General features: G+C 37.0%; 2 protein-coding genes across 2 annotated transcripts in view; one reads left to right on the top strand and one right to left on the bottom strand.

The window, feature by feature from the left end:
* The first annotated feature begins 924 nt into the window (after nt 1–924).
* EXO1 (exonuclease 1) lies at nt 925–23023 on the top strand. The gene is made up of 14 exons (XM_026669319.2): nt 925–1033; nt 2296–2476; nt 3639–3758; nt 4598–4721; nt 6395–6532; nt 7854–8066; nt 11057–11244; nt 11745–11841; nt 13951–14179; nt 14595–14838; nt 17232–17709; nt 18220–18318; nt 21311–21498; nt 22760–23023. The coding sequence occupies exons 2-14, from the start codon at nt 2316–2318 to the stop codon at nt 22905–22907; spliced, it is 2427 nt and encodes an 808-aa protein (XP_026525104.2). The 5' UTR covers nt 925–1033; nt 2296–2315; the 3' UTR covers nt 22908–23023.
* The window catches only part of MAP1LC3C (microtubule associated protein 1 light chain 3 gamma), a 26134-nt gene continuing 14082 nt past the window's right edge, over nt 13007–25058 (bottom strand). The window contains exon 5 of the mRNA XM_087967360.1: nt 13007–13594. Within this exon, the coding sequence (XP_087823486.1) occupies nt 13578–13594 (17 nt within the window). The 3' untranslated portion in view covers nt 13007–13577. The remainder of the gene's footprint in view (nt 13595–25058) is intronic.

The raw sequence follows: 25058 nt of genomic DNA, 5'->3' as shown, positions 1-25058 counted from the left end.
TTCCTTGATGTACACTGAGAGCACATGCACAAAAGACAAATTCCTTGTGTGTCCAATTATACTTGGCCAATAAAGAATTCAATTCAATTCTATTCTATTCTTTGGCACATGCTTGACTAGTTGCTGGATAAGAAAGTTGGCAAGGCTGTGGAAGAACAGAAGGGGTAGAGAAGAGCTAAATTGGATGGACAGAATTAAAGAGATTGGGCTCTCCTTTAAAGAATTATTGGGTTGTTGCTGCAGATATATCAGCATGGCAAGCACTGATCTGTCATTTATCGGGAATCAATAAGGCGTTAAATTGGTCTTCATCCAATTAACCAATTTAGGCACCCAGATTTTCTGGTTCCTGGAGTTTACCAAGAGGTTTGTAGATTTAATAGGTAGAAGGGTGCTTATTTATGAGATTCATCTATTGCACTGGTCGATCAAAGCAGACTCTAGGTGGCATACCGATACTAAATATTGAAAGCTCACAAAATGACAGTACTGATAAAAATAAAATAATCAGGTTAATATGTCCATCCACGACATCTTTTCCACCACTTGCTAAATGAATGTTTCTGTGCTGAATTAATCCAACTGCCAACGTTCACACATATTAAGCCATAAACTAAGCGAGATTGTGCCATACCGACCCATTAACATGACATCTGCATTTAATTTCTTGTTCTAACAGAACTAAACAGAACTCCAGTAGTAACCAACAGCCGCGCCATAACTTTACAAAGAGAGAATCCAGCCTCCCAAGCCGCCTCCCACTGCCTCGCGCAAAGAAAACGCTTGCACTACAACGCCCAAGATGCAGAGCGGTGAGCACCAAGGCTCGTTTCGACTTTTAGCGCCGCCTCGACTTTCCCTCGTTCTCGCGAGGAGGGGCGGGGTCGAGGGCGTGGGCGGGGTGGGGCTTGGGAAACGCGCGCGGGTTGAAAGGTTCGCGCGCTGGGTTGGTTTTGCCGAGTGGCTTAAAGTGTCTGTCGCCGGGTGACGGTTCGGCGCTGCCCCGATCCCAGCAGTTGCGCTCCTACATCAGGTACCGGGAGGTGGTGGGGGAGGGGGAGGGGGGGCGCAAGAACGGGCACCTCATTTTTCGTTCTCGGCCTTTGGGTTTCCCAAACTTCAGGAGCTGGGCGAGATAGCGTCCCTTACATTAAAAGGACAGTGAGATCGCCTCCCGGGATATTTCCAACCCAAACTACTGTAGATGTTACACATAGAACCCACTGCCTGTGTTTTAGTAAAACACACACACACACACACACAAGTTGCGGCTTTGTCTCTTTCGCCAATTGAATGCAAAGAGATTAAGCGCTGGTTGTCCTTTGAAGTCAATGGCGCGAGTAAAGAAAGTTGATGGGGAGAAAGAAAAAAAAGAAAAGTTTGCAATCTTTTATCTAGTGACCTAAGGTCTTCCTTAAGTCCATTGTTTTCAGCGCCATTTGCAGGGTTCTCCAACCTTGGCAAAGCTGGCTGAGGAACTTTGGGAGTTGAAAGTCCACAAGTCTTAAAGTTGCCAAGGTTGGAGACCCCTGAAATTTTAGAGCGCATGGCTTGCTGCTTCAGAATCTGCAGTTCTGCTGAAAACTACTTGTAGAGGATGTCTGCTCCAAAGGAAAGAATTTATCTGCTTTAATACATTTTTTTCTCCCCTCCTCCTTCTGAAGAAAGGGTTAATAATTTGTATTATTTTAGAGGTTTCGTTTAAGCTTGCATAGGGTTCTTTGGTTCTTTTAGGCATCGGTGGGATAAGGATAGTGAAGCAGGGAGAAATATCAACTTCAGTTACTCAGCAGCTTTCCGAATAAGTTGAATAGCTGTCACTCTTTGCTTAGATGTTGTGTTACTGCTAACCACCACCCCACCATATACTAAGTTATATCAAAGGATTTTGGAGAACATGAAAAGAGAGAAAACTATGAATTAGAGAAATGTGTCTTGCACCTGTAGCAATCTATTGTCCTGAAAGTTGATTCTAATATCACAAAATCCTCATGTATCAATTCTCAGCACAAGTAAAACAATTCTCAGCACAAGTAAATGTGAATGCAAGTTCTGTTGGTGCCTGCTACAACATACCAGTTGCCAGTTACTAATATTATTTTATATATTATTTTATTGATAACAATTTTCCAGAATTAATCAAATTAATACACCTTGGTGAGGGTGTAATAGAGCCTCTTTTGCGCTAGAGGTCTATTTGGAAGTCTTATCGATGTGTGTGCTGTAAAGTTTCCTGCCCCAGCTCAGGAACAATTACGAATCTGTTGGCTTTGTGTTTCTTTACTTTGCTTGCAGAATTCAACTGATACGATACAATGGGGATCCAAGGTTTGCTCCAGTTTATCAAAGAGGCAGCTGAACCTACTCATGTAAAGAAGTACAAAGGACAAGTAGTTGCTGTAGACACTTATTGCTGGCTGCACAAAGGGGCCTATGCATGTGCAGAAAAACTAGCAAAAGGAGAAGCCACAAACCAGTATGTGCAAAACTATTTAAACTGATAGGAGTGGTAAAATAGTTACAGATGTGGTAGGGGGAGCCTGTAACAATTTTTAGCCTTCAGGTTTTAACAGGCTTCTAGACCAGCTGGAAGGCTGCAGAAGGCTTTTTTGTGACATCACCGGGGAGGCCACACCCATTTTCAAAGATTTGGGGGTGCTTAAAACTGGATATTTCTGCATTTTAGCATTTCACATGAAAATTCAAGTTGCCGACCTTTGGTGATTTTGCTGCCAGATTTCAATGATATGCTTTTAACTGTTCTTACCAGATTTAAAGGGCAGCAATTAATCTTTTTCACACCCCTTTAAGTTTTCATGCTTCTTTATGTGTTCTCATGCCCAAAATTATGGTAACAAAAAAAAAAAACCCTCTGTCATTTTATCATCAAATTTTTGGCACAAACTTAGAGTGCTTTGGATTACAAATGAAAGATGCACACAGGTTGAAGATGCACAGCCTTATAATCTCTTTAAGCATTTAAATGGATTTGATGGCCTCTTCTGAGGCTGATAGGTTGTGAATTTTAATCCTAAATCTGAAATAGAGTTCACTGTACAGGAAAGATGGTCTCATTCTGAGAGCTACTTAAATGCTGCCCACCAATGTACTCCATCAGTAAGAAAGATTGGAAAGTTGAGCATATTAAGTATGTTGTTAAATGCATGGACTTAGAAAAATAATAGAACTTAATTGCTTTTTCATCTTAACTGCTTGTAATAATGTTAAACAAATGATTTCTAAATCCCATTTAAAAATAGCAATAGTAAATAGTTATGAATAATCAGTCGATGCATAGGATTACAGCCTAAATTTTAAAAAAAATGGAAAAGAAGATAATCTTTTTTTAATCCATAGGCTTTTCTTAAATTAATATACAAGATGAGATATTTTTCTCTAGTGTGATGTGTTTACTACCATTAATTAAGTCAGGTGACATTCTTTATTTACTTCTTTAAGCTAAGTATCTGACTTAGCACAAAATATAGTTAGTTACAGTGATATAAACTGCAGCCATGGCTGATCTTGTTGCTATCCTAATCTAGTGGCAATTTTGTTGTTGCAAGTGGAAGTTGGCATATATTATGTTTCAAGATGTCATGACAAATGTATGAGGCTGGTGTTTTTTTCCCCCACAGATACGTAGTTTATTGCATGAAACTTGTTGATATGCTTTTATCATTTGAAGTTAAACCAATTCTGGTATTTGATGGATGCACTCTGCCTTCAAAAAAGGAAGTTGAAAAAACAAGAAGGGAGTAAGTTATGTTTGTGTATACTAAGAAGCTGGGAATGTTCCTTTTTTATCTTTCCAACCCAACAGAATATTGGAAAGAAATTGGGATTTTGTTTTCTAGCAGGATACTACTTCAAAAACAAAGTTGGACCAAATTTGGTAAGAAGGGGCAAATCAGCAAAAGAAAGATTGAGATCAAAATGGGCTGGTTCTGACTGGGCATTACAGAGAGAGAGAAAAGTCCCCAAGGCATCCATATGAGTTGGGAAACATGTGTATGTATCTCCCTACTATTATTAAGTAATAACAATGAACAAGAGCTGTGATGACTCAGTGGCTTAATGACCTGACACTGGAGTTGGTCTCTGCTCCAACGGTACAAGTCATAACACTTCATGTCAGGTTGAGCTTCCATCACCAGTTGGTGCTTCATGCAGGCAGTCAAATTCCTGCCCACTCTGAACCTTTCCAATTGTGGCATTCATTTGTGAGGTGACTGGAGTGGGCTACGTATGATGCTGCAGGAAAAGCCACTCATCTTTCTTTCTGGTATAAAGACTTTCTGTGGTGCACCTTGTCCTACAATAGAGCTGGTAAACTGGCAGCCAAACTATTACTCTGCAATAGTATTATGGTCTTCTGGCTAATGTAACAACACCATATGCTAATAATAACAGTAATGAACATATTACTGGACTTTATATTGTTGACTATTGTTGTCTTTTATATCTGATTGTTAAGTTTTTATATAATAAATCTAAAAAAATGTAAGAATGTTTTTGGAGAGAATAGCACAATAGTCTGCTTACTTGTTATGAATGTGAGACTCTGAAACATTGTACTTGTTACGTTATTTTGAAGAAAACGACAAACAAATCTCCTAAAAGGGAAACAGCTGCTCCGTGAAGGGAAATTATCAGAAGCAAGAGAATGCTTTGCTCGCAGCATTAATGTTACACACGCAATGGCTTGTGAAGTGATTAAAGTAAGTGTTTATATTAGCAGGTTCCCTACTATGAATTTCACTTTCCATGTCTTCATTAAAACATTTGCTGTAGCTATCAATCTTAAGCTTGCATAACTTAGTTTGGAGCAACACAAATGAAATGTGTTTATTCTATTGTAATATTTTGTGGTGTATTCATAATAAAAGATATAATTTGAGACAAAATCATTTTTCCCCAATTACTAAATTAAGAAGTTTGCTATCATAGCTGGGGGAAGTATCTATCTCCACCCCACCCCATTTTTTTCTATCTGGGATACATATAAACCTAATACTCATCTGATTAATCTGCACTTCAGATGTCTTTCTTTTTTAAGTGCAGGTGTGATCTTACATTACTAAATGAACTAAAAATCTAGGATAACATTCTTCTGACATCTAGTATTTAATGCAGATCTCATTTAGATGAGATCTGTCTGCAGTCTAAAGTGTACAATCTAATCGCTGTTTGAAAGATTTGTGAGAACTATGTGCATTGCTATATATCAAGGATCTTCAAACTTGACAGCTTTAAGACTTGTGGACTTCAACTCCAGAATTCCTAAGCTAACATGACTGGAGGAGGAATTCTGGGAGTTGAAGTCCACAAGTCTTAAAGCTGTCAAGTTTGAGGACCTCTGCTATATATGAACATTTATGGACCATTAGTAACCTAGTACCTAGACTGGGTTCTTTTAGAACTGGAGGTGTGTGTAGGTTTACAAGGATGGCAATCGATAACAGCCTTTGTACAGTCTCTTCATTTCTCCTCTCTCCCTTCCCCCCCATATAGATTAGACCGGGAACATGTTCCCCAGCAAGGAAGTGTGTGTCTCCCTCCCCAAGTTTCTATGGGCTAAGTGTGTGGAGAGAAAATATTTCTGTAACCAAATAGTAAAAGCTGGTTCAAGAACTGGAAAAGGACAGGTAGTCTTCGACTTACAACAATTTGTTTAGTGACTGTTCGAAGTTACAACGGCACTGAAAAAAGTGACTTATAACCATTTTTCACATTTACGACCATTGGAAGCCTCCCTGCGGTCACATGATCAAAATTCAGATGCTTGGCAACTAATATTCAGGACGGTTGCTGTGTCCCAAAGTCACATGATTCCCTTTTGCAGCCTTCTGACAAGCAAAGTCAGTGGGGAAGCCAGATTCATTTAATTGTGTCACTAACTTAACAACTACAACGATTCGCTTAGTGATTGTGGCAGGGAAGGTTATAAAATGGGGCAAAACTCACTTAACAAATGTTTCACTTGGCAACAGAAATTTTGGGCTCAGTTGTGATCGTAAGTATAGGACTACCTGTATAGAGAGAGCAATTCATGAATTCAAGAAACAAGAAACTGGGGCAAAAGCAGTTGGATTAGATTAGATTAGATTAGATTAGATTAGATTAGATTAGATTAGATTAGATTATAGAAAGTTGCACCTTCAGCATGTGATTTATCCAAGGAAATTCAGTTTGAATATTGTGCCTGGAGTCCTGGAGACCTAGTATCTTTGTCCTAAACTCAAATACTAGCTTTCCAGGATCCCAGTTGCAACATTCAAGTTGCATCTAGCAGGTGAACTGTTCATTTATTACAAAGTTGTTTTATATGTTAATGTGTTGGTATTGTGATGAGCGTTTTTAATGTTGTGTTACTGTTTTTATTGGTTTGCAGGCTGCTCGAGCCCAAGGAATAGATTGTCTTGTTGCACCTTATGAAGCTGATGCTCAGTTAGCTTATCTGAACAAAGCTGGCATGGTTCAAGCTATAATTACGGAGGATTCTGATCTCCTTGCTTTTGGATGCAAAAAGGTAGGTAGTCCACATGGAAAAGCACTCCCTTGTCCTATCTGGTTCAGTGCAGGGTCTTCACTTGCTCATCGGCCTTTGCATTCCCTTCACTTGTCAGCCTTAAATATAGCAAAATGTTGTATCTTCAATTAGTTAAGGCAGACTTGAACAACCAACCTAAAGAGCCAGCAACATGGTTTAGAAATTGGGAGCATGCAATTTATACAAACGAACATGGATGCTTAGACTTCACTTTTTTTCCACATATGGGAGAATTTGCTTTCATATGCTTAGATCCAAAACTTGATGTTTCTAAAGAGAAATCAAAATTGTGTGTGTTTGCATATGAACATGTGCTTGTAAATATATGTGTGGGGCTTGAAATATTCAGTTTTGATGTTATCCTTACAAGAAGGTAGGTGACTATTATGTTCAAAACAAATCATTTATTAAGAACATTTAGGGAGTTCATGGCAGAAGTGAGAATAAAACTGGGGACTTTTGATTTATGGTGCATCTCTTTGCCACTACTTTGTACATCCTTTCTGCCCTGAACTTAGAAGTATTTGTGATAAGGGCATGTAAAATAGAATGTTCTACTAATTGCTATGTAATTAATGTTTCATTAGACTTAAAATTAAAATACAATGGGACTCTATTTTTTATTTATTCCAACTGTAAAATCCTCCAAAATCTTGCATCAATTAACTTAATATTTCCTTACATAAAAAACAGGCCAATAGCTTTTCTAGTGTGCAGTGCCAACAGTACAAACTGTGACCCACCAATTTACATGAAATGTGTATTTCTGTTCTTAGTCCTCCTTCTGCCATCTGCGGTATGAGGCGCCCACAGCATTGTATACTATGTATAGTATATGCAAAGTTTTCAAAACACTATAAAAGTGTTGTGTAAGCATGGTTGATATTTGTCGATATCCCTTGGCAGGCATTTGACAAAATGATTTTCAAGAAATATTTCACTACATATGAGGTGAGTGAGATTAGGTTTTCAACTGTAGCAAAAAGAGAAAGAAAAGATTACTGTATGTGGCTGCACTCATACCCTTAATTTAGATAAATGTTGAGTATATTGATACTAGATAAATACTAGATAAAATTAGTAATGTTCAATAGCCACTATTTCGTACATCATCTCTGTCCTGTATTTAGAAGTGATGGATGGGTTTTTAGGGCAACCAAAGCCCTTCCCTTTTTGCATGCACATTGAAAAGGCAGAAGTTTGAACACCCGATCCTACCTATCATTTTGATGCTGTTGATATACCTGGTGGATGTTCCGTGACTATACATATTCATTCTTGATTTTGTTTGCCTTTCAAGGTGTTCCTTAAAATTGACAAGTTTGGAAATGGCTTAGAAATTGATCAAGCTCGCCTCGGAATGTGCAAACAGCTTGGGGATGTCTTTACAGAAGAAAAATTCCGTTACATGTGTATTCTTTCAGGTTGTGACTACCTTCCATCCATTCATGGTATTGGCTTAGGCAAGTCTTGCAAGTTGTTAAAGATAGCCAATAACCCAGATATTATAAAGGTAATGTGTTTTTTGCATCTTGATTTATCTTGTATTTCCAACAATCTCTATGAATAATATGCAAAATCTGTTCTGTAGAACTTCAAAATGGTGCTTTCTTCTTATGAGGATTAAGGAAACAACCCCTTGAAGCTGCTTTATGAAACAATACGGTTCCCTGGATTCAAATGGTGGAGCTTCAATAGGAAAAGTGTGTTCACCCGAGAAAAACATTTGATTTGGGTTCAATGCCATGAATTCTCCCTCTAGTAGTTCTTCCCGTTTCAGAATCTTATTTTAAATTCCATCTCATGTTAACATTTTCAAAACCTAATTTCCTCACTTCGTTCATGATGGTAAAAATAACTCTACTATTCTTGATTCTGAGTAGATAATGCATTAGCAGGGAAGCTATCAAGGTAAAAAGTGAAAGTGGTTAGAATGAGGGGGGGGGAGTTAGACTAATTGTTGGTAGTCCACTTAAAGTGCCACCAAATCTCAGCCTAAGAGCTATCTACATATACTTTTAATTACTGCCACATCTGCTTTATCTTCAGCAGACCATCCTAGACTTTATTTATTCCAGCTGTTACCAACACCGAGTTATTCAGAGAGGCTCTATGCTGGTTAATTTGGCATCTTAATTTGCCATCAATTCTCAGGCAGGAGTGGGCAATCTGTGGCTCCTATTGAACTACTGTATTTGCCGGCGTATAAGACGACTTTTTTGCCCTGAAAAACATGCCTCCAATTGGGGGTCTTATAGTCGGTCGTCTTATACGCCGGCAAATAGTAATTGGGAAGCACTGCGGCTGCCCGCGGCTGAGGCACTTTTGCGCACCGTGGAAAGCGAATCCCGTGAAGCCGAAAGGAGCAGCCAGCCTTCTCCCAGCTCCCAAGGAAACGAGGCTCGCACCGCCCGAGCTCCGCTGAGGTATCCGGCTGGGGCTGTCAGGAGTTGTTACCGCTGGCGCGGCTCCAGTCCGCGTTGCCTCGGGAAGGAAAGGCAAAACCAGGAGCCGCTGCTGCCATTGCAAAGCGCCGCCGCGGCTCTTCCTTTTTGCCTTTCCCTTCCCGAGGCAACGCGGGACTGGAGCCGCGTGAGCCGCGCCAGCGGTAACAACTCCTGACAGCCCCAGCCGGATACCTCAGCGGAGCCCGGGCGGTGCAGCCTCGCTTCCTTGGGAGCTGGGAGAAGGCTGGCTGCTCCTTTCGGCTTCACGGGATTCGCTTTCCACTGTGCACAAAAGTGCCTAAAAAAAAAAAAGTGCAAAAGTGGAAGGCGTTGGAAGAGGGGCGAGTATATAACAAACTATATTTTGAGTGGAAATGTTGGGGGTCATCTTATACGCCGGGTCGTCTTATACGCCGGCATATACGGTATATCTGTATCCTGTATCTCTTACAATTAGCCATGTAGCTGTGCCTGCTAGAAGTTCAGCATCATCTGCAATACAGCTGGTTGCCTACCAGCATTCTGTGGCATAAAAGCATCTCAGATAACAGGTGTAGTTCTGATGCCTTTTCAGAGTTCTTTTAGGCCGGTTGTCACTTAATATGTATGATTGTAACTTTATCGCTTGTATCCTTACAATTTATATTGACTGTTTCCTAGTATGATTTGATTGCTTATTGTATCCTATGACTATGATTAAGTGTTGTACCTTAGATTCTTGACTCTTGATGAATGTATATTTTCTTTTATGTACACTGAGAGCATTTGCACCAAGACAAATTCCTTGTGTGTCCAATCACACTTGGTCAATAAAGAATTCTATGATTATTTTATAATAAATAAAATGATTATTAAAATGAATACTATGATTGTTTTATAATAAAAAAGGCCTAACCCCACCCCTTCTTATCAGGCCCCTAAAGTAGAAGAAGCATCTCATTAAATTGAGAAGGCTGCCTTTTTGCATAACCTTGGATGCTATGAGACAGAAGAATCTGTAGCTACAATTGATAAATATTTTTGTCACAGGCTGCAGCACTTTGGATACAAAGGGAAAAAGATGCTTGGATGATAAGCAGGTTGTACTTGTTGGCATTTCCTTAAGTAGCCAAGTCATTTCATAGTATCATCAGCTGTATGCTACAACACAGTTCCAGGAAAAGATGTGGCAGATATTACGTGCACATTCTCACAAGCTCTAAAGCATCTTTCCCCCCTACAACTCAGAAGTGTTGCACAATCCGCAGCTAAGAATTTTCCTCTGAGGAGTTCAAGGTCTCCCATGACGGATGTCCCTGTTGCTGTACATGCAATCTAACTCGGTATAAGTCATTAAGTTGGGATGGGTGGGTTTTATATTTATCGGGTATTCAGGCCATTGACTTAAAACATTTCACAATTTGCCTCACAACAACAATATGTGATGATCTGTAAGAGAAGTATATGGTTGTTTGTGTTGGATAATAATTAGTGAAGGTCTTTGGCTTTCACAGCAAATTCCAGACTAGTCAACACAGTGTCATCTACTTGTTTCTTGTCACAGGATAGTAGAAATTAAAATAATGACATGAAAAGTGTGGCTTGGATCTGGAACTAATTTTCCTTATTTCCCACTTGACCCTCCTTTTTTCATCTCTTTCTTTTTCTTTCTCTGTCTTGTTTGTTTTGAGCAGGGCAGCATAAATACACCTCTAAGGGATTTTTTAAAAAGTATTTTAATATAATTTGACAATGATAACATATTTTGGGATAAGTTGCTGTCACTGACAATCGTATCAGTGCTTTGGACTTTGCATGAAGAAAATCTAGAACATCTGGGTTATGAGAAAGGTTATTTTCTAAAGTCCAAAGCACTAATATGTAAATTCATAAAGGTATTAGTTTGGCTATTAACTTGCTTTCTGAACATCTGTTTCTAAGATCATTAGTGAATGATATGATAGGAGGACAGATGATTATGGAAATTGTTCCATAATTTGACTAAAAAGATTATTAATGAGTTAAGCACTTGTGTTTGCTATTACTCATGAGCACTATTTGTTTGTTTTCCTGATAGGTCATTGGAAAAATGGGACAGTATTTGAAAATGAACATTTCAGTATCCGAAGAATACATACAAGGATTTATTCGTGCTAATAATACTTTCCTCTATCAGTTGGTTTTTGACCCAGTCAGAAGGAAACTTGTTCCTTTGAATGCTTATAAAGATGATGTTGATCCAGAAACTCTAGTTTATGCTGGAAAGTATCCTTTATCAAATAAAAAATGTAATATACTCTGAGGGCATAAAAATGTCACCATCAAGTTGTTTCTATGTCAGTTGGTAAAATCTTTAAGCACTGCTATTGCAGAAAAGGAATTGTTTCTAGATCAATTGCTATTTAGATTTGATTTGGCTTATGTTGATCCCCTTCAGAATAGTATTAAGCTTGAAAAAATAGTAATGCTTTTTCAAATAATATAAGCCATTGTAGGAAGCCTGCCATTTCATAATCTCATTGAAACCTCCAGGAAAATGAAGTTGGGATTAGGTTATATGCAGTCTTAATCCCTCGGCTAGCTATTAAGTTATTTAAGTTTATATCTACTTAAAACAAAGGGTGAAGTTTGTTTTTCATCTGTTGTAAAACTGCATAAACATTTCTATGTGAATTGTGCAGAGTTATGAACTCCATAAAAATGAAACTATATTTTAAAAAAGTTCTAATTAAAAGAGGTGCTTTTTCTGAGATTGATTCACTTAGATACTTTGATGATGGGACTGCTTTTCAAATTGCACTTGGAAATAAAGATATTTTCACAATGGAGCAAATTGATGACTACGATCCTGATGTGTCACCGGTAACATTTTGTATCTAAAAAAATATTTTAATGATCTATCAAGAACAATTTTGTCCTTGTGTTTTTGCTTGACTTTGATCTCAGACTTAGATAAATCTGAAGTATATAGAGTTAGACATTTTATGCCAGGATTTGATACATTGTACTAAAAATCCTGTATCAAAACTACAATTTTAGATGATATATTAGTAAACAACCACTTGGAGGCACTACAAAACTATTTTTGTCCTTGTTGAGTCTCTTCAGGCATTAGTATCCTCTGCACTAAATATTCTGTATTCAACCCTTTAATGTGATTTGAATTGACAGGACTTGCCTGTTAGATTTGACTTTATAACTATCTTCAGTTGGTTGTCAATAGCCTGTAGGAAAGGAAGTTTTATGGACGCTTTGCTGATAAGACTTCTTTTTTTCTGAATAGTCTCATATTGGAGAATTTTCTGATTTTGTTGGTTTGGGCCTCATGTGAGGCCTTTTTTGTGATTTTTCAGAAATCATGGAAGATTAGCATAGTGTCAGAAAGAATTGGAGGACAATTGTTCCTACTTTCAAAAATAAGAGGAAAAGGACTCGCAATTTTAATTGATATTGATACAGGCAAAACTCCAGGGGAGACTATTAAGCAGTCAGTTTAGAAAATTGCTTTGAAAAACACCGTGACTTTATTAAGAATAATTATGCCAAGCCAACCTGATTTCCTTTTTTGATAGTATCCAGTTTAGTTCATCACGGGATGAGGCAGACGTAATATAACTTGACTTCCACGGGATGTGGCAAAATTGGGGCTGGTCTATTCTATTTTTGGATGAATACAGAGTTAATTAAACATTTGTACCCAAACAAGCATATATTGATGGCTTCAGTTTAAACTGGAAGAAAGTTTTGACTAAAATCCTACAAGTGTAGGTCCTGTGTTGTTCAGCATCTTTATACATGACTTAGGTAAAGTACATAAAGGTACCAGATTTGCAGACCACCTAAAGGAATAACAAATCATTTTAGAAAACAGTAACAAGATTCAGGGATGAAATATACTGTATTTCTGTGTGTTTCAATATTCATCTTCACTCCTCACAGATGAGCATTTTGCTTTCATTAAACAATTCTTTATCAACATTGGCTTTGAAAAAAGGCATAACAGTCTCTTCTGAGAATAGATATGTGTATAGTTGAATTGACATAACATATTGACGTTCTGTTTATTATGATAAAAAATACCACACAGCAACACCACATATATTATTGAATAGTCCATTCTATAATATATGCTGTTCAGAATTCACATCACTCTTGCTAATCACTCCAGCTATTCTATAGGAAAGAATATGTTCTTTTTAATTAGTAAACGTTCAGAAATCGTCCAAAAAGTTGCAAATTTTAGCTCAATCTTGATAAATACAGGGAAACAGTATATACATAATTATTTCTTATTTCTCATATTATAAAACAATTAGCTATAGATTGTTAATATTTTGTGTCACCATGTGCTTTGTTGTTCAAATTCTAATATAAAATTTTGGTTAATGTCAAAAATAAATTTAACTATCAAGATTCCGGAGAATCTTGACAAGGTGGAGCAATGGACAGAAACACAGCAAGATAAATTTCATCAGGACAAATGCAAACTCCTGAGATCATATTTGGCAACAGTTCAGTCAGTACAAAAGAAAGTTCTGGATGTCTTTGTAGAACATAATCTGGAGACGAGTTGACAGCTGCAGGACATGTAGCTATTTTCAAGTGGCTGGAAAGGCTATTGTATATAAGACAATACAGAATCGTTCAGAGTTAAACCAGTTTTGGCCAGTACATAATCTAGAAAAACTAAAACCATTGTATAAGTAAAGTGATTATCATATAGGCAACTGTATTTCAAGAGTTTCCCAATCAGAAAGGGGTTAAGGCACATATGAGTTGAAAAGACTGCAACAGCCAATCTTTTCGGTAGACTTGATCATGTCCTAGGTTCCTTTTGTTCAGTGTCCAATGGCAAGGTACCAAAACATGTTTGAGAAAACTCTAAACTAGTTATAAAGTTAGCTTCAGTGTAATTTAGAGAAACAGACAGTAATATAACTTTATGTTTTTCTTTCTGTTCTTTTGGTATAGTCTGTACTACCAAGAAGCCGCAGCTGGGATGTCAGTTACACTCATGAGAAGTCATCCTATTTAAAGAGTATTTGGAACCAGGACTACAAACCCTGTTTTACTGCAAAAATTGTCACAAATTCAACACCTTTGCTAGAGAAATCCACAACCCGAGGACTTGAGCGGCTAATTAATTTAAAAGGACTCAAACTTCCCAGCAAAATGCTAGTGGCAAAAAGACCGAGGCATGGTAAGATTGCTACATTTAAAAAACAATACCAACACACACACACACACACACACACACACACACACACACACACATCATTGTTCTAGTTTTACCTTTAGCATGTAAATCTTGAATGCTCAATACAATGGTTAGGAAAAAAATAAGCATTTACCCATAGTATCTTTCTTAATTCCTTATATGTATTTTCTATATATCACCCAAAGGTATCACTAATAGTTAAATATGTTAAAACAAATATAATTTGTTTATTTCTTTCAACTTTTCATTTTTTCTTTTTCTCTTTTGAGGTATAAATAAATAAATATGTATAAATAAACTAGTATACAGCTATTTGTTTATTATATTAATATCAAACTATAAACATGCTGATGTGGATCTAGTATAATTGAACTTAATTCATCTTTTATATATTTAGAAGAAGCATCAGAAGAAGAACTGTTAAGCCAGTATTTTTCAAACTCAAAAAAAACCAAAACAGAAAAATGTGATGAGAACCAGCAACTTTTTAGTGGAACATCTGCAGTCTGTGCTTCCCAGGACGCATGCAAAAATAAGGACAATTCTTGTGTTCAGCCCAGGCGTAGAAATAAATTTGCCACTATTTTTCAGAAGGAGACTGAAAATAGTGGTGCCGTGATTGTTCCAGGAACCAGAAGCAGGTATGTGTCTTTAAATTGCCTTCCTGCAATTTCAGTTATTTTTTTAAAAAGAAAATAATATTTTTAAAATCCTTAAACACTGTCAGCAGAATCAAATAGTCTAATCAGGACTACACAACATATTATCAAATATAATTAATATCACAGCTACTTTATTCAATATGGAGCTCTCCAGGTGAGACTGTGTGCTGGCTGAGAATTCTGGGAATTGCAGTGTCTACATCAGCATTTCTCTACCTTGGTAACTTTAACGTGTGGATTTCAACTCCCAAAATTCTCTAGCCAGTAAGCTGGGGAATTCTGGGAATTGAAGTCCACAAACCTTAAAGTTGCCAAAGTTGAAAAACATTACACAATTAAAGCCTTAAGGACACCTGATTGCTTGACATGTCAAAAAGTGACATGAGGGATCTACCTGTCAGCCCTTATAAGAATCTATAGATATGCAGTCATTTTTATGGACTTAAATGTCAAAGCATTTAAATTACAAGTTTAAGATAAGCTAATGAAGCAAAGGATGACTAATGATGAGGATGTGGCCATAAACACCTCAGGAATATTATTTTTTAAAAGTTAACTGCATAAACAAAAGTTGCCACTGTTTGATGGCAGTTCAAATACAAGTCAACTTTATACAAACAAGATTTTACTTTGATTTCTTCTGAGGCAACTTCCAACTGAGATTATTCTAAATATTCTATATTGGGTTATAGTTACTAAGTACTTTGCAGACTATGTGAACAAGTTCCTGTTACTCGATCTCTAGCCCCTGCCTACCCAGCAGTTTGAAAGCATGCAGTATTGTGAGTAGATAAATGGGTACCACTTTGGTGAGACAAAAATAGAGGCAGGGCATTGTGACATGAGGGAAGGTGAGAATGGAGGAGGAGCCCAGAAGAGCCAGCAACCTGAGCACCACAAATTGTTTCGTATAAAAGCTAGTTCAACCCCACAGTGCACCAAGGATAGATGTGCAAGTACAGTTCCAAACAAAATGAACTAGTGGTCTAAGCTTTCAGGACTGCATTGTGTCTAGCATGTGTAGATTTCCCTGACACTGTATACCATATGATGAATGAATAAATAAATAAACGGTGAACTACCAAAATGTGCAGTTAATTTAGCCTCCTTTTTATACCTTCCTTGCTCACTGCCAAAATACAAGTTTGCATACCACTTCCACAAATGTATTTATTTTGGCAGGACTGAGCAATAGAGTTACTGAGGAAAAATAGTGCAGCCCTTTAGTAGTTTGCCATTAATCATTCATTTGCTGAAGCACATTTCTTCTACCATTTGATTATTTAAAAATTTGCTCTTTTGGTAAAAAAGAAATGCTTGACTTCATTAGATACAGGCAATACTTTCTCCTGTTTATTTATGGTCTTATATATTCTGTGCATGAAAAAAAAAGATTCTGAAAATATTATTTAGCTTAGAACCACAAAATATTTTTTTCTTAATTGTAAGAAATAAACAAAGACTATGCCACCAAACACTAATATGCATAATACGTTCGTGTAAAGCTATTTATTCACTATAGAATGGACCATATAATGAATTTAGAAAGCATGTTTCACTGTTCTGAACCTCAAAGATTCTAGTTATAATGCAATTATGACAAAATAGATTTGCATTTGTGTTGCAATGTGTTCGACATAATTATTTGATTCATCTCCTGGCTTTCTGGCTGAATGACATGACTTTCATGCCTTTAGCACCTGTGTTATATATGCATCATTGGATTCATAGATTTTTTTAACATTAAAAATAGATATTAACTAGCATGTTTTGACATATTACATTAGTAAAACTATTGAGAGTGGTAAGAAAGCATAGATCTAGAGGTAGTTATAATTCACTAATTTCTAATTATTTCAGCATGTCCATAATTTTAACATAAGTTCATAATTTCCTTTTTCAGTTTTTTTTATAGTTTTTATATAGTTTTTTTTTATAAGACTATAACAGTGGCTAAGACGCTGAGCTTGTCGATCAGAAAGGTCTGCAGTTCGGCGGTTCGAATCCCTAGTGCCGCATAACGGAGTGAGCTCCCATTACTTGTCCCAGCTTCTGCCAACCTAGCAATTCGAAAGCATGTAAAAATGCAAGTAGAAAAATAGGGACCACTTTGGTGGGAAGGTAACAGAGTTCTGTGTGCCTTCAGTGTTTAGTTATGCTGGCCACATGACCACAGAGACGTCCTTGGACAGCACTGGCTCTTCTACTTGTAACGGAGATGAGCACTGCCCCCTAGAGCCGGAAATGACTAGCACTTATGTACGAGGGGAATCTTTACCTTTACCTTATAACATTTTAACACGATTAGATTGATGAATACAGCTTTTAATATTATCTCTCAATTCTTCCTATACTCGCTCAATATATGTTAGGTTTTTCTGCAACACTGGAGATTTGCCTGAGACTATATCAAAGAATAAAACTGACCAGCCACTACAGGACAACGAGGCTGATACTCCAGCTAAGGAAATAAACAAATTAACAGAACACCACAGTCTCTGTTCATCGGAAACTGGTGAACTAGAACAAATCTCATCAACACCTGGGGTAGGACAGTCCAGCTGTTTCACTTGGTCTAAAAGCTTTGCAGAGAAATCTTTGACTCCTAGCTTATCACAAAGCATAGCACTGCTAAAGCAGTATCAAAGACCCAGTAAAGACACCGGTAAAGACTATAGTGTAACTGGCTCACCAAGAACCTCACCAGCAAATAAAGAGTCTGATGAAGAGACATCACTTTTAAAAGAACCACGGTGTTCCTCAAAAGAGAATATTGACAAGCTGTTGCAAAGCAAGGTGGATACTTCAGAAAAATCCCCAGTGGCCAAGAAAAATGCTACTCCTGCCAAAGTAAGATTATTCTATGTTTTAGTTAAGTAGTTTATTAAATTGTCATGGCACTCTCAAAGGGATTGTCTGAATCTGTTCTTGTTTGTTGCAATAGTTACACATCTGGCTCTCCATTTATAAAATAACTTCTATTTATGAAAGTCTGCCTCCCTGATAAGCCTGTTTATTGTTGAAAACTAATACATTTTAATTTGATTAACTGTTAGACTGTCAGAACGTGTTAAGCTATGAGATATCTTCATTTTCTAATAGACATTCCGATAATATCATCATTGGTTTTAATAGGGCTGACTTTCGTGAAAGTTGCTACGGGATTATAACTGTTGTGTCACTTTGCTAGTTATTGGAAATGAATTTCTAATATCACTTTTAAGGATCATACTGGATTGAAAAATCAACTGTTTTACTGTACTTCATTTAGGCATAGCTTCAGGCATTTTACTCTTAAAAATAACATGGAGTTCACATTTAAGGTAAAATAATGCCTGTCTTTTTTTTTTTAAATGACAGGAATCTGACAGCAGTCCAGAACCAAATGATAATCTGAATTCTCAGATCCTTCCAGTTTCAGAATGTAGTGATAATAAGAGCACAGTTTCCAAAAATATGGTATATCTTTTTCCTCTTTTTCATTTGTAATTTGTTTTCTATCTAAACACTAAAGTATGGCTTGCAGACAGGATCTGTTTTAACATGCATGGATTAATTATAACATATTCTAGATATTATTTATGATCACCACCATCCTGTGATATAAGTAAATATTACTAATGTTCTCCCCTCTGTTACCTCAGAGTTCCTAGTACTTTGAAAGTACAGGTGTCCTTGATTTACATCAGTTCAAGTTACAACAGCACTGAAAAATGTGACTTATGAAAGTTTTTCACACTTACGTCCATTGCAGCCATCTCCATGCTCACGTGATCAAAATTCAGTTGCCTTGTATTTATGATGGTTGCAGTGTCCCAGGGTCATACGATCACCTTTTGTAAACTTCTGACAAATAAAATCAATAGGGAAGCCAGATTCACTTAACAACCTTGTTATGATACAGATACAGATAATCAGACTTGGAAGGGACCTTGTAGGTCATCTAGTCCAACCCCCCGCCCAAGCGGGAGACCCTACACCATTTCTGACAAATGGCAGTCCAATCTCTTCTTGAAAGTCTCAAGTGATGGCGCTCCCACAACTTCCGAGGGCAAGCTGTTCCATTGGTTGATTGTTCTCACTGTCAGAAAGTTTCTCCTTGTTTCCAGGTTAAATCTCTCCTTGTCTGGCCTACAGGAGTTTTAGAAAATAGCTTGACCCCTTCCTCCCTGTGGCAGCCCCTCAAATATTATGAACTTAACCACTTCAGTGATTCACTTAACAACTGTGGCAAGGAAGGTTGTAAAATGGGAGAAAACTCACTTAACAAATTTCTCACTTAGCAAGATAAATGTTGGGCTCACTTGTGGTCATACATCGAGGACTGCCTGTATACATAGGGTTGTCATATTACTCATGTTAAGGCTGCAATAGCTTCTTGCAAGTACCTAAAACTACAACTGATGTGAGCTTCAGACTTTAGGCTCTATCTTCTTTCACGTTTATTTTAAACGGAAGCAGTTTGGCATCATATCAGAGATGGTATTCAGCAGGTTCTGAACAATTCTGGAGAACTGATAGTGGAAATTTTGAGTAGTTTGGAGAACCGGCCAATACCACCTCTGACTGGAGATTTTACAGTATCCTTCCCCTGCCATGCCCACCAAGCCACGCCCACAGAACCGGTAATAAAAAATTTGAATCCCATCACTGTATCATATGCAAATTCAGTGAGCTTATTTCAACCAAAGTAAGCTTTAAATGAAATTTGAAAATCTTTGATTTGACCCTCACATCTATCATAAAATCATTAAACTGCCTAAGGCATTCCAGCTCAGGCTGCCAATGGCAGTACAGTTGATAAGGCATATATAATTAAGCATGTATGGCATGCTTTAAATCATGCAAATCTTATTGTTTCAGATCTCTTGTTATTTCTTTCACCTCTTGCACAAACAGGAAAGAGAGAATAAGGAACCCTCACTCCTGAAGCTCACTACAGAGGTCTAGATCATGGTTTCAGTCAGTTGTGCAATATTTTTTAAACTGAGAAGTTACTTTATATGCTAGAACTATCTAAAACACTGTATTTTATTTCATTTTAAAATCAGGTTTAGTTAACAGAAGTATAAGTTATATATATTTATAATGTTCCACTCTGATCATAAGATTTTGGATTAGGTTGAACACAGCTGGTTTCAGCAGTTGATCAAACATGGTAACATTGGATTTTTTTCTGTTTCTTTAATTTCGCTTCTTTAGTGGGAGAATATTCTTAATTTTTCTGTTAGAAATAATATAATTAGTCATTTGATCCCTACTGAGTAAAAATTCCGATACTGTGTTTAGCAGGAGAGAATGAACACTGAGCAATGAAGCCTCATAAAGACACATTGAAAAGATAGTAATGGCTGATATACGTTATTTTAGCTTTTGTGTGTGTGTATGATTTATTGCTTTTTAAACTTCTCTGCTGGAAGTCATTTTTAATAAGTTTTGCCTATAGAACACTCACAACGTCATTAGTTGATTAAAATACTTTATATTATTCAGAATTATACTGACATCTTGTGGTTAGTTGCCTCTTTTTCCTCATTCTTGAGGTATGTGTATATGAAGCCTTGTTTGCATAATTGTATTTGTATTTTAACAATATGGTTTTGTATTATTATATTGTTTTCAGTGTTTTAATTAAAGTTGCAAAAAAATAGCTTATCTCCTCCCACCCACCCACCCCTCCCTCCTTCCCTACCCCCTCTCTCGCTCTCCGCGTGCACACTTGATCCTTAGATTTTAATACAAGTGAAACTATTTCAGAAATATTTTGGGGTGAGTTTGCATAACAATTAGACAAGACTAAATGGAATTGTTTCTGATTATTATATTGTAAGAAACCCAACTATTTTCTCAGCATGTTATATGAATCATGTTCTCCCACTAACCTGGTTTGTTTCAATGTAGCATCAAATGAAAATCCAGTTGTGTGTTGCTAATTTGCGTTTAGAGTTAAGTGTGCTATACAAATCCAGTCTTTAAGTGTTTGCAATGACATGCATGTTCAACTATAAAAATTTCCTAGCTTTTACTAGCTGTGTTCACAAAAATGAAATACAAATCAAAAGGTACCTTGGAAATGTTTAAGTTTATTGCTAACTGAGATCTGAATTGATCTATAAATCAGTATTATCTAATTAAGGATCACACTTTTAATCAATACCTTGCTCATGGGTAGAATATGAACTCTGTCAGGTCATTGGTGCTCTCTGAGCTAGGCAGTTTCCTTGAGGCAGTTTCATTGCCAAGCTAGGTAATATGCTTGCACTGCTGATGTTACCTAGTTTGGTAATGAAATGTCTGCAAGGAAACCACCTAGCTCAGAGAGCACCAAGGATCCCGCAGTTCAACCCTGAAGTTACAAATACTTTCTTCTATCAATGTCTACTCTTTACAGGGACAATTTACAAGACTTCACTGAAACAAAACAAATTTTTTACTCTCTCTCTCTCTTCAGATTCCTGCATTATGTCGAACCAATTCTCTAAAATCTCCTATGGTGGCAAAACATAAATTACTGATACCTGCCAAAGTTAGTGGCTTAAGCAAGAAAATAACAAGTATAAAGAAAAAACAAGATGCTGAAAACAAGTCAGGACTGCAGGTGAAAATTAATGATCTCTGGAAGAGCTTCCAGTTCAAAAGGTGAATCTCTTTTAATTTAAATGTTCATTTGTTTTATTTCAATGTTCTGTGGAGAAAGGGAAGTATTGATGAAACAATATATGGTCCTAAAACATGGCATTAGCTTAATGACTTTTTAAACAGAATAGTGCATTTATAGTCCTTAAAGTAACCATTTGAATCCGCAGAGAATTAAGTTTGTCTGCTAATGGAGGCTGCCAAGAGTGGCTCACTTTAGATAAGGGGGAGAGGGAAACATACATATTTAAGATAATTCATTCTTCCTCTAATTTTAGGAGTATTTGTTGAATTCCATCCTCTTTAAATGATTAGGAATAAAGTATATACCAAGGAAACAAACTTTTATCCAGGGGTGGGATTCAACCTGTGTTACTACCAGTTTGGTAATTATGCGCGTGTAATACACGATAAGCTGTGCTGCCTGGACAGCTGATAAGTGCTGCGCGCGGGTGTGCCGTGTTTGAAAAACCGCTTTTTTATTGCTTTTTCAACCTTAGCTGTGCTGCGCAAAGCAGCTGAGGTTGAAAAAGCAGGAAATAAAGGTCACTTAACAGCCCGGGCGGGTGGATGGGCCAAACAGCAGCAGACACAGAACCAGTCCTGTGTCTGCTGCTCTTCAGAGCTACCGGTGCTATAGAGCCGGGCAGAACCAGTAGCATCCCACCCCTGCTTTTATTTCCTGCGGTTGTAGCTTTATTAACTGCAGAATTTGTCCGTTGGCTTAATCTTTGCATTTATCTACAGCTAATGATTTTAACTCTGATTTCTTTATATATTTCTTTACTCATAACAAAATAAACATGTTCTAAGGGATTATTTTTAAGGTCAGAACAAAAACCAAACTATCAGTTATCTTCTTACCAATTCCTCTTCTATGTCTGCTAAAGTATTAATGTTTATCTTGGAGACAGTTTTCAGAAATAACTTTTCATTCCTTCTAGCTTCATTATTTTCCCATAAAGCAATTTCTCCTTGGCTTTGCTGGTACCTCCAGCTGCTGGGGAATAAAGAGCTTGCAGCTTCTTGAGACAAAAGCAGTATATCTTCTTCCCATCTTGGATAACTGACTTTGGCAGGATTTACTTTCCGAAAGTAGTGGGGAGGTAATGGAGAGAGAGAGAAATCCAGCCAACCAGTTGTTTTTAATGGTATGCAGTAAAAATGTAGCTCTGAGGAGACTGACAATAAATTCAATTCACTTTAAACTTTGTTAATACTCGTTTATACCACTGTTAACCATACTTTTTTTTTTTGCTTGTAGACAATCAGAAATACTACCTTCCTGTAGAAAATCAAAACCATTGTCTCCAATTAAAGATAACAATAACCAACTCCCTCCAGACACATGTGATGAAACTTTTGATAAGTGCAATGGAAAATATTACAGTGAAGTGGTACTGCAGATCTGAGCAATTCTGTAATCCCTGTATAATTTCTGCATGGTTTTAGAATATTTCTGGACACAAAAAAAATCAAAGTAACGTGTGTGTGTGTGTGTGTGTGTGTGTGTGTGTGTGTATATATATATATATATATATATATATATATATATATATATATATATATATATATATATACAGACTTCAGCTAACATTATCAACTTCTGTTTGAAAGAAGCAAAATGAAACCATATTATCCTTTTTGCTGCATTGAATAAAATCTTTTGATACAAATAGATTGTTTGATTATATCTTATGTATGAATGCGAACAAACTTGGAAAAAGCAAACTGAACAATGAATAATTTAGATTACAAAAGATCGTGTTGCTAAATCTCTGAACAAAGTGGGTCCACATAATTCAATAAAAGAAGTAAAATCTGGAAAGTTAGGAAAACAGGTATTATATTTAAATATATCTAAATATTTAAGTTATATTTTATAATTAATAATTAATTTCTTATGCTGAATTTCATACAACCATAATCAAGTGGGGATTATAGTGGATTACATATAAGTCCTTGAATGATGCCAGTTCTTTAAAATATCTAAATATATGCATGTGTACTCTAAAATTGAAGGAAATGCTTCTCTCTTGTATCTCGACTGAAACTCATTATTTTCCAAGCAGTACTCATCACCCAATTTGCTATTAGAAAAATGAATGTTTCACATATAAGGCTCTTAAAATGCAATTACAGTACGTATCCAAGTTGTCAGAGAGGGCATTGCTGGTCAAAATCAATTTGATTGTATTGGTTTGAGTGCACTGAGAGATTAAAACACAAAATTTGGATTTAAGACAGTATCACTTCTGGTCCAAACTACGTGGGCACTAAACAAAGCCTGTGACAACATACAACCCATAGGCTGTATGCAATTTGCCAAGCAGCTGTCGGAGGTTGCTGGTACATTTTGAAAAATAATCCACTGCCACCAAATGCCATCAAGAAAGATTCATTGCCACCTGTTTTTTCCCCAGTCACTTTCATCTTGAGAGACAAGCTTCTCAGCATCTCCAGGCTTCACAGATACTGCCAACTCCAATATTGCCCCACACTTCTAGTACCAAATAGCTGACTGGCATGCCAGGTATTGCTTGTGGCCCACAATTCTATTTCCATTATCAATCTTGCCCTTATAATAAATAATATGCTATAATATAAGTAATATATTGTCAAGTTTGTTGTTCATAAATATCACTTTAGTTTGAGGTGTCTGTCTTAATGTTTTTTCAAGATGTGTAGGCCATTGGAGTTGGGTGGCCAATGCATTTAGATAGATAGAAATAAACAATAACCTAATAAAGATGGTAGCTGGAGTGTTGCACATTTGTTGGGTGCAGTTTGGGGTATTTTCAACCAGATTAGCTAGGTCTATTCTGCAGGCAAGGCAATCAACTTGTGGCAGCCTTCTCATGCCTTCTGGACTCCCTTTTGCTGGACAATAGCTCTATTGAGGGCAGCCTTCCTCATCTGAATTTCCTAAGGGAGTGTGCTGCTCTAGACGCTATTGAGGGCACTTTTCTGATATTTGGGTTGAAGTAAAATGCAAACATGTATCCTTTGTTTTTGGCTACCAAAAGTTTTGGCCTGGCTCTGTTCAGTTCTGTGCCAACTCATCCATAATGCTTACTGACAAAGCTGCCTTAGTTCAGATAAGAGGTATGGATTGCAACCAGAGTAATGTTGGACTAACTACCAGTAGTTGGGCTTGCATATCATGTGGAGCTGTAATGTGGCACTGCTGCTTGTCCATCCCTAGTTAAAACAATAGTTTAACAGGATGTATGCATTCAATCTCACTTGTTTCCAAGGAAGGTCATTCAGGATAGAAGAGGCAAGTATCTGAGGAAATAAACATAAAAATAATACTATGGTAGGAGAGAGATGTTATATATAAAGTAATTATTTCTTTTAAAAAATATTTATATTTCTCAGGTTTGTTTCAGCTCATCTGTTTCCATCTCCAAAGTCTTTCAAACTGCCAATTGGTACTCAAGGCAAAAATGTGGGCCTGTTGTTTCTGGACAACCTCCCTATCATGGAGCATGAACTGAGGTAACAAACCTGGCACATTTGAAGAGCAACTGCTTTCAAAGGAGAGATGAGGTTGCTAAGCA

The sequence above is a fragment of the Notechis scutatus genome, chromosome 1 (assembly GCF_049901735.1).
Source record: "Notechis scutatus isolate UNSWTSFEM ecotype Mainland chromosome 1, rNotScu1.2, whole genome shotgun sequence".
Classification (NCBI taxonomy): Eukaryota; Metazoa; Chordata; class Lepidosauria; order Squamata; family Elapidae; genus Notechis; species Notechis scutatus.
The sequence above is the reverse complement of the archived record's forward strand: the minus strand, read 5'-3'. Positions and strand labels throughout refer to the sequence as shown.

Bases quoted from the DNA above. Each gene is read 5' to 3' on its own strand.
- EXO1 (XM_026669319.2), top strand. From the start codon at position 2,316: ATGGGGATCCAAGGTTTGCTCCAGTTTATCAAAGAGGCAGCTGAACCT. The intron at 2,477-3,638 runs GTATGTGCAAAA...TTTCCCCCACAG, and splicing joins AAAGGAGAAGCCACAAACCA to ATACGTAGTTTATTGCATGA. The intron at 8,067-11,056 runs GTAATGTGTTTT...TTTTCCTGATAG, and splicing joins ATAACCCAGATATTATAAAG to GTCATTGGAAAAATGGGACA.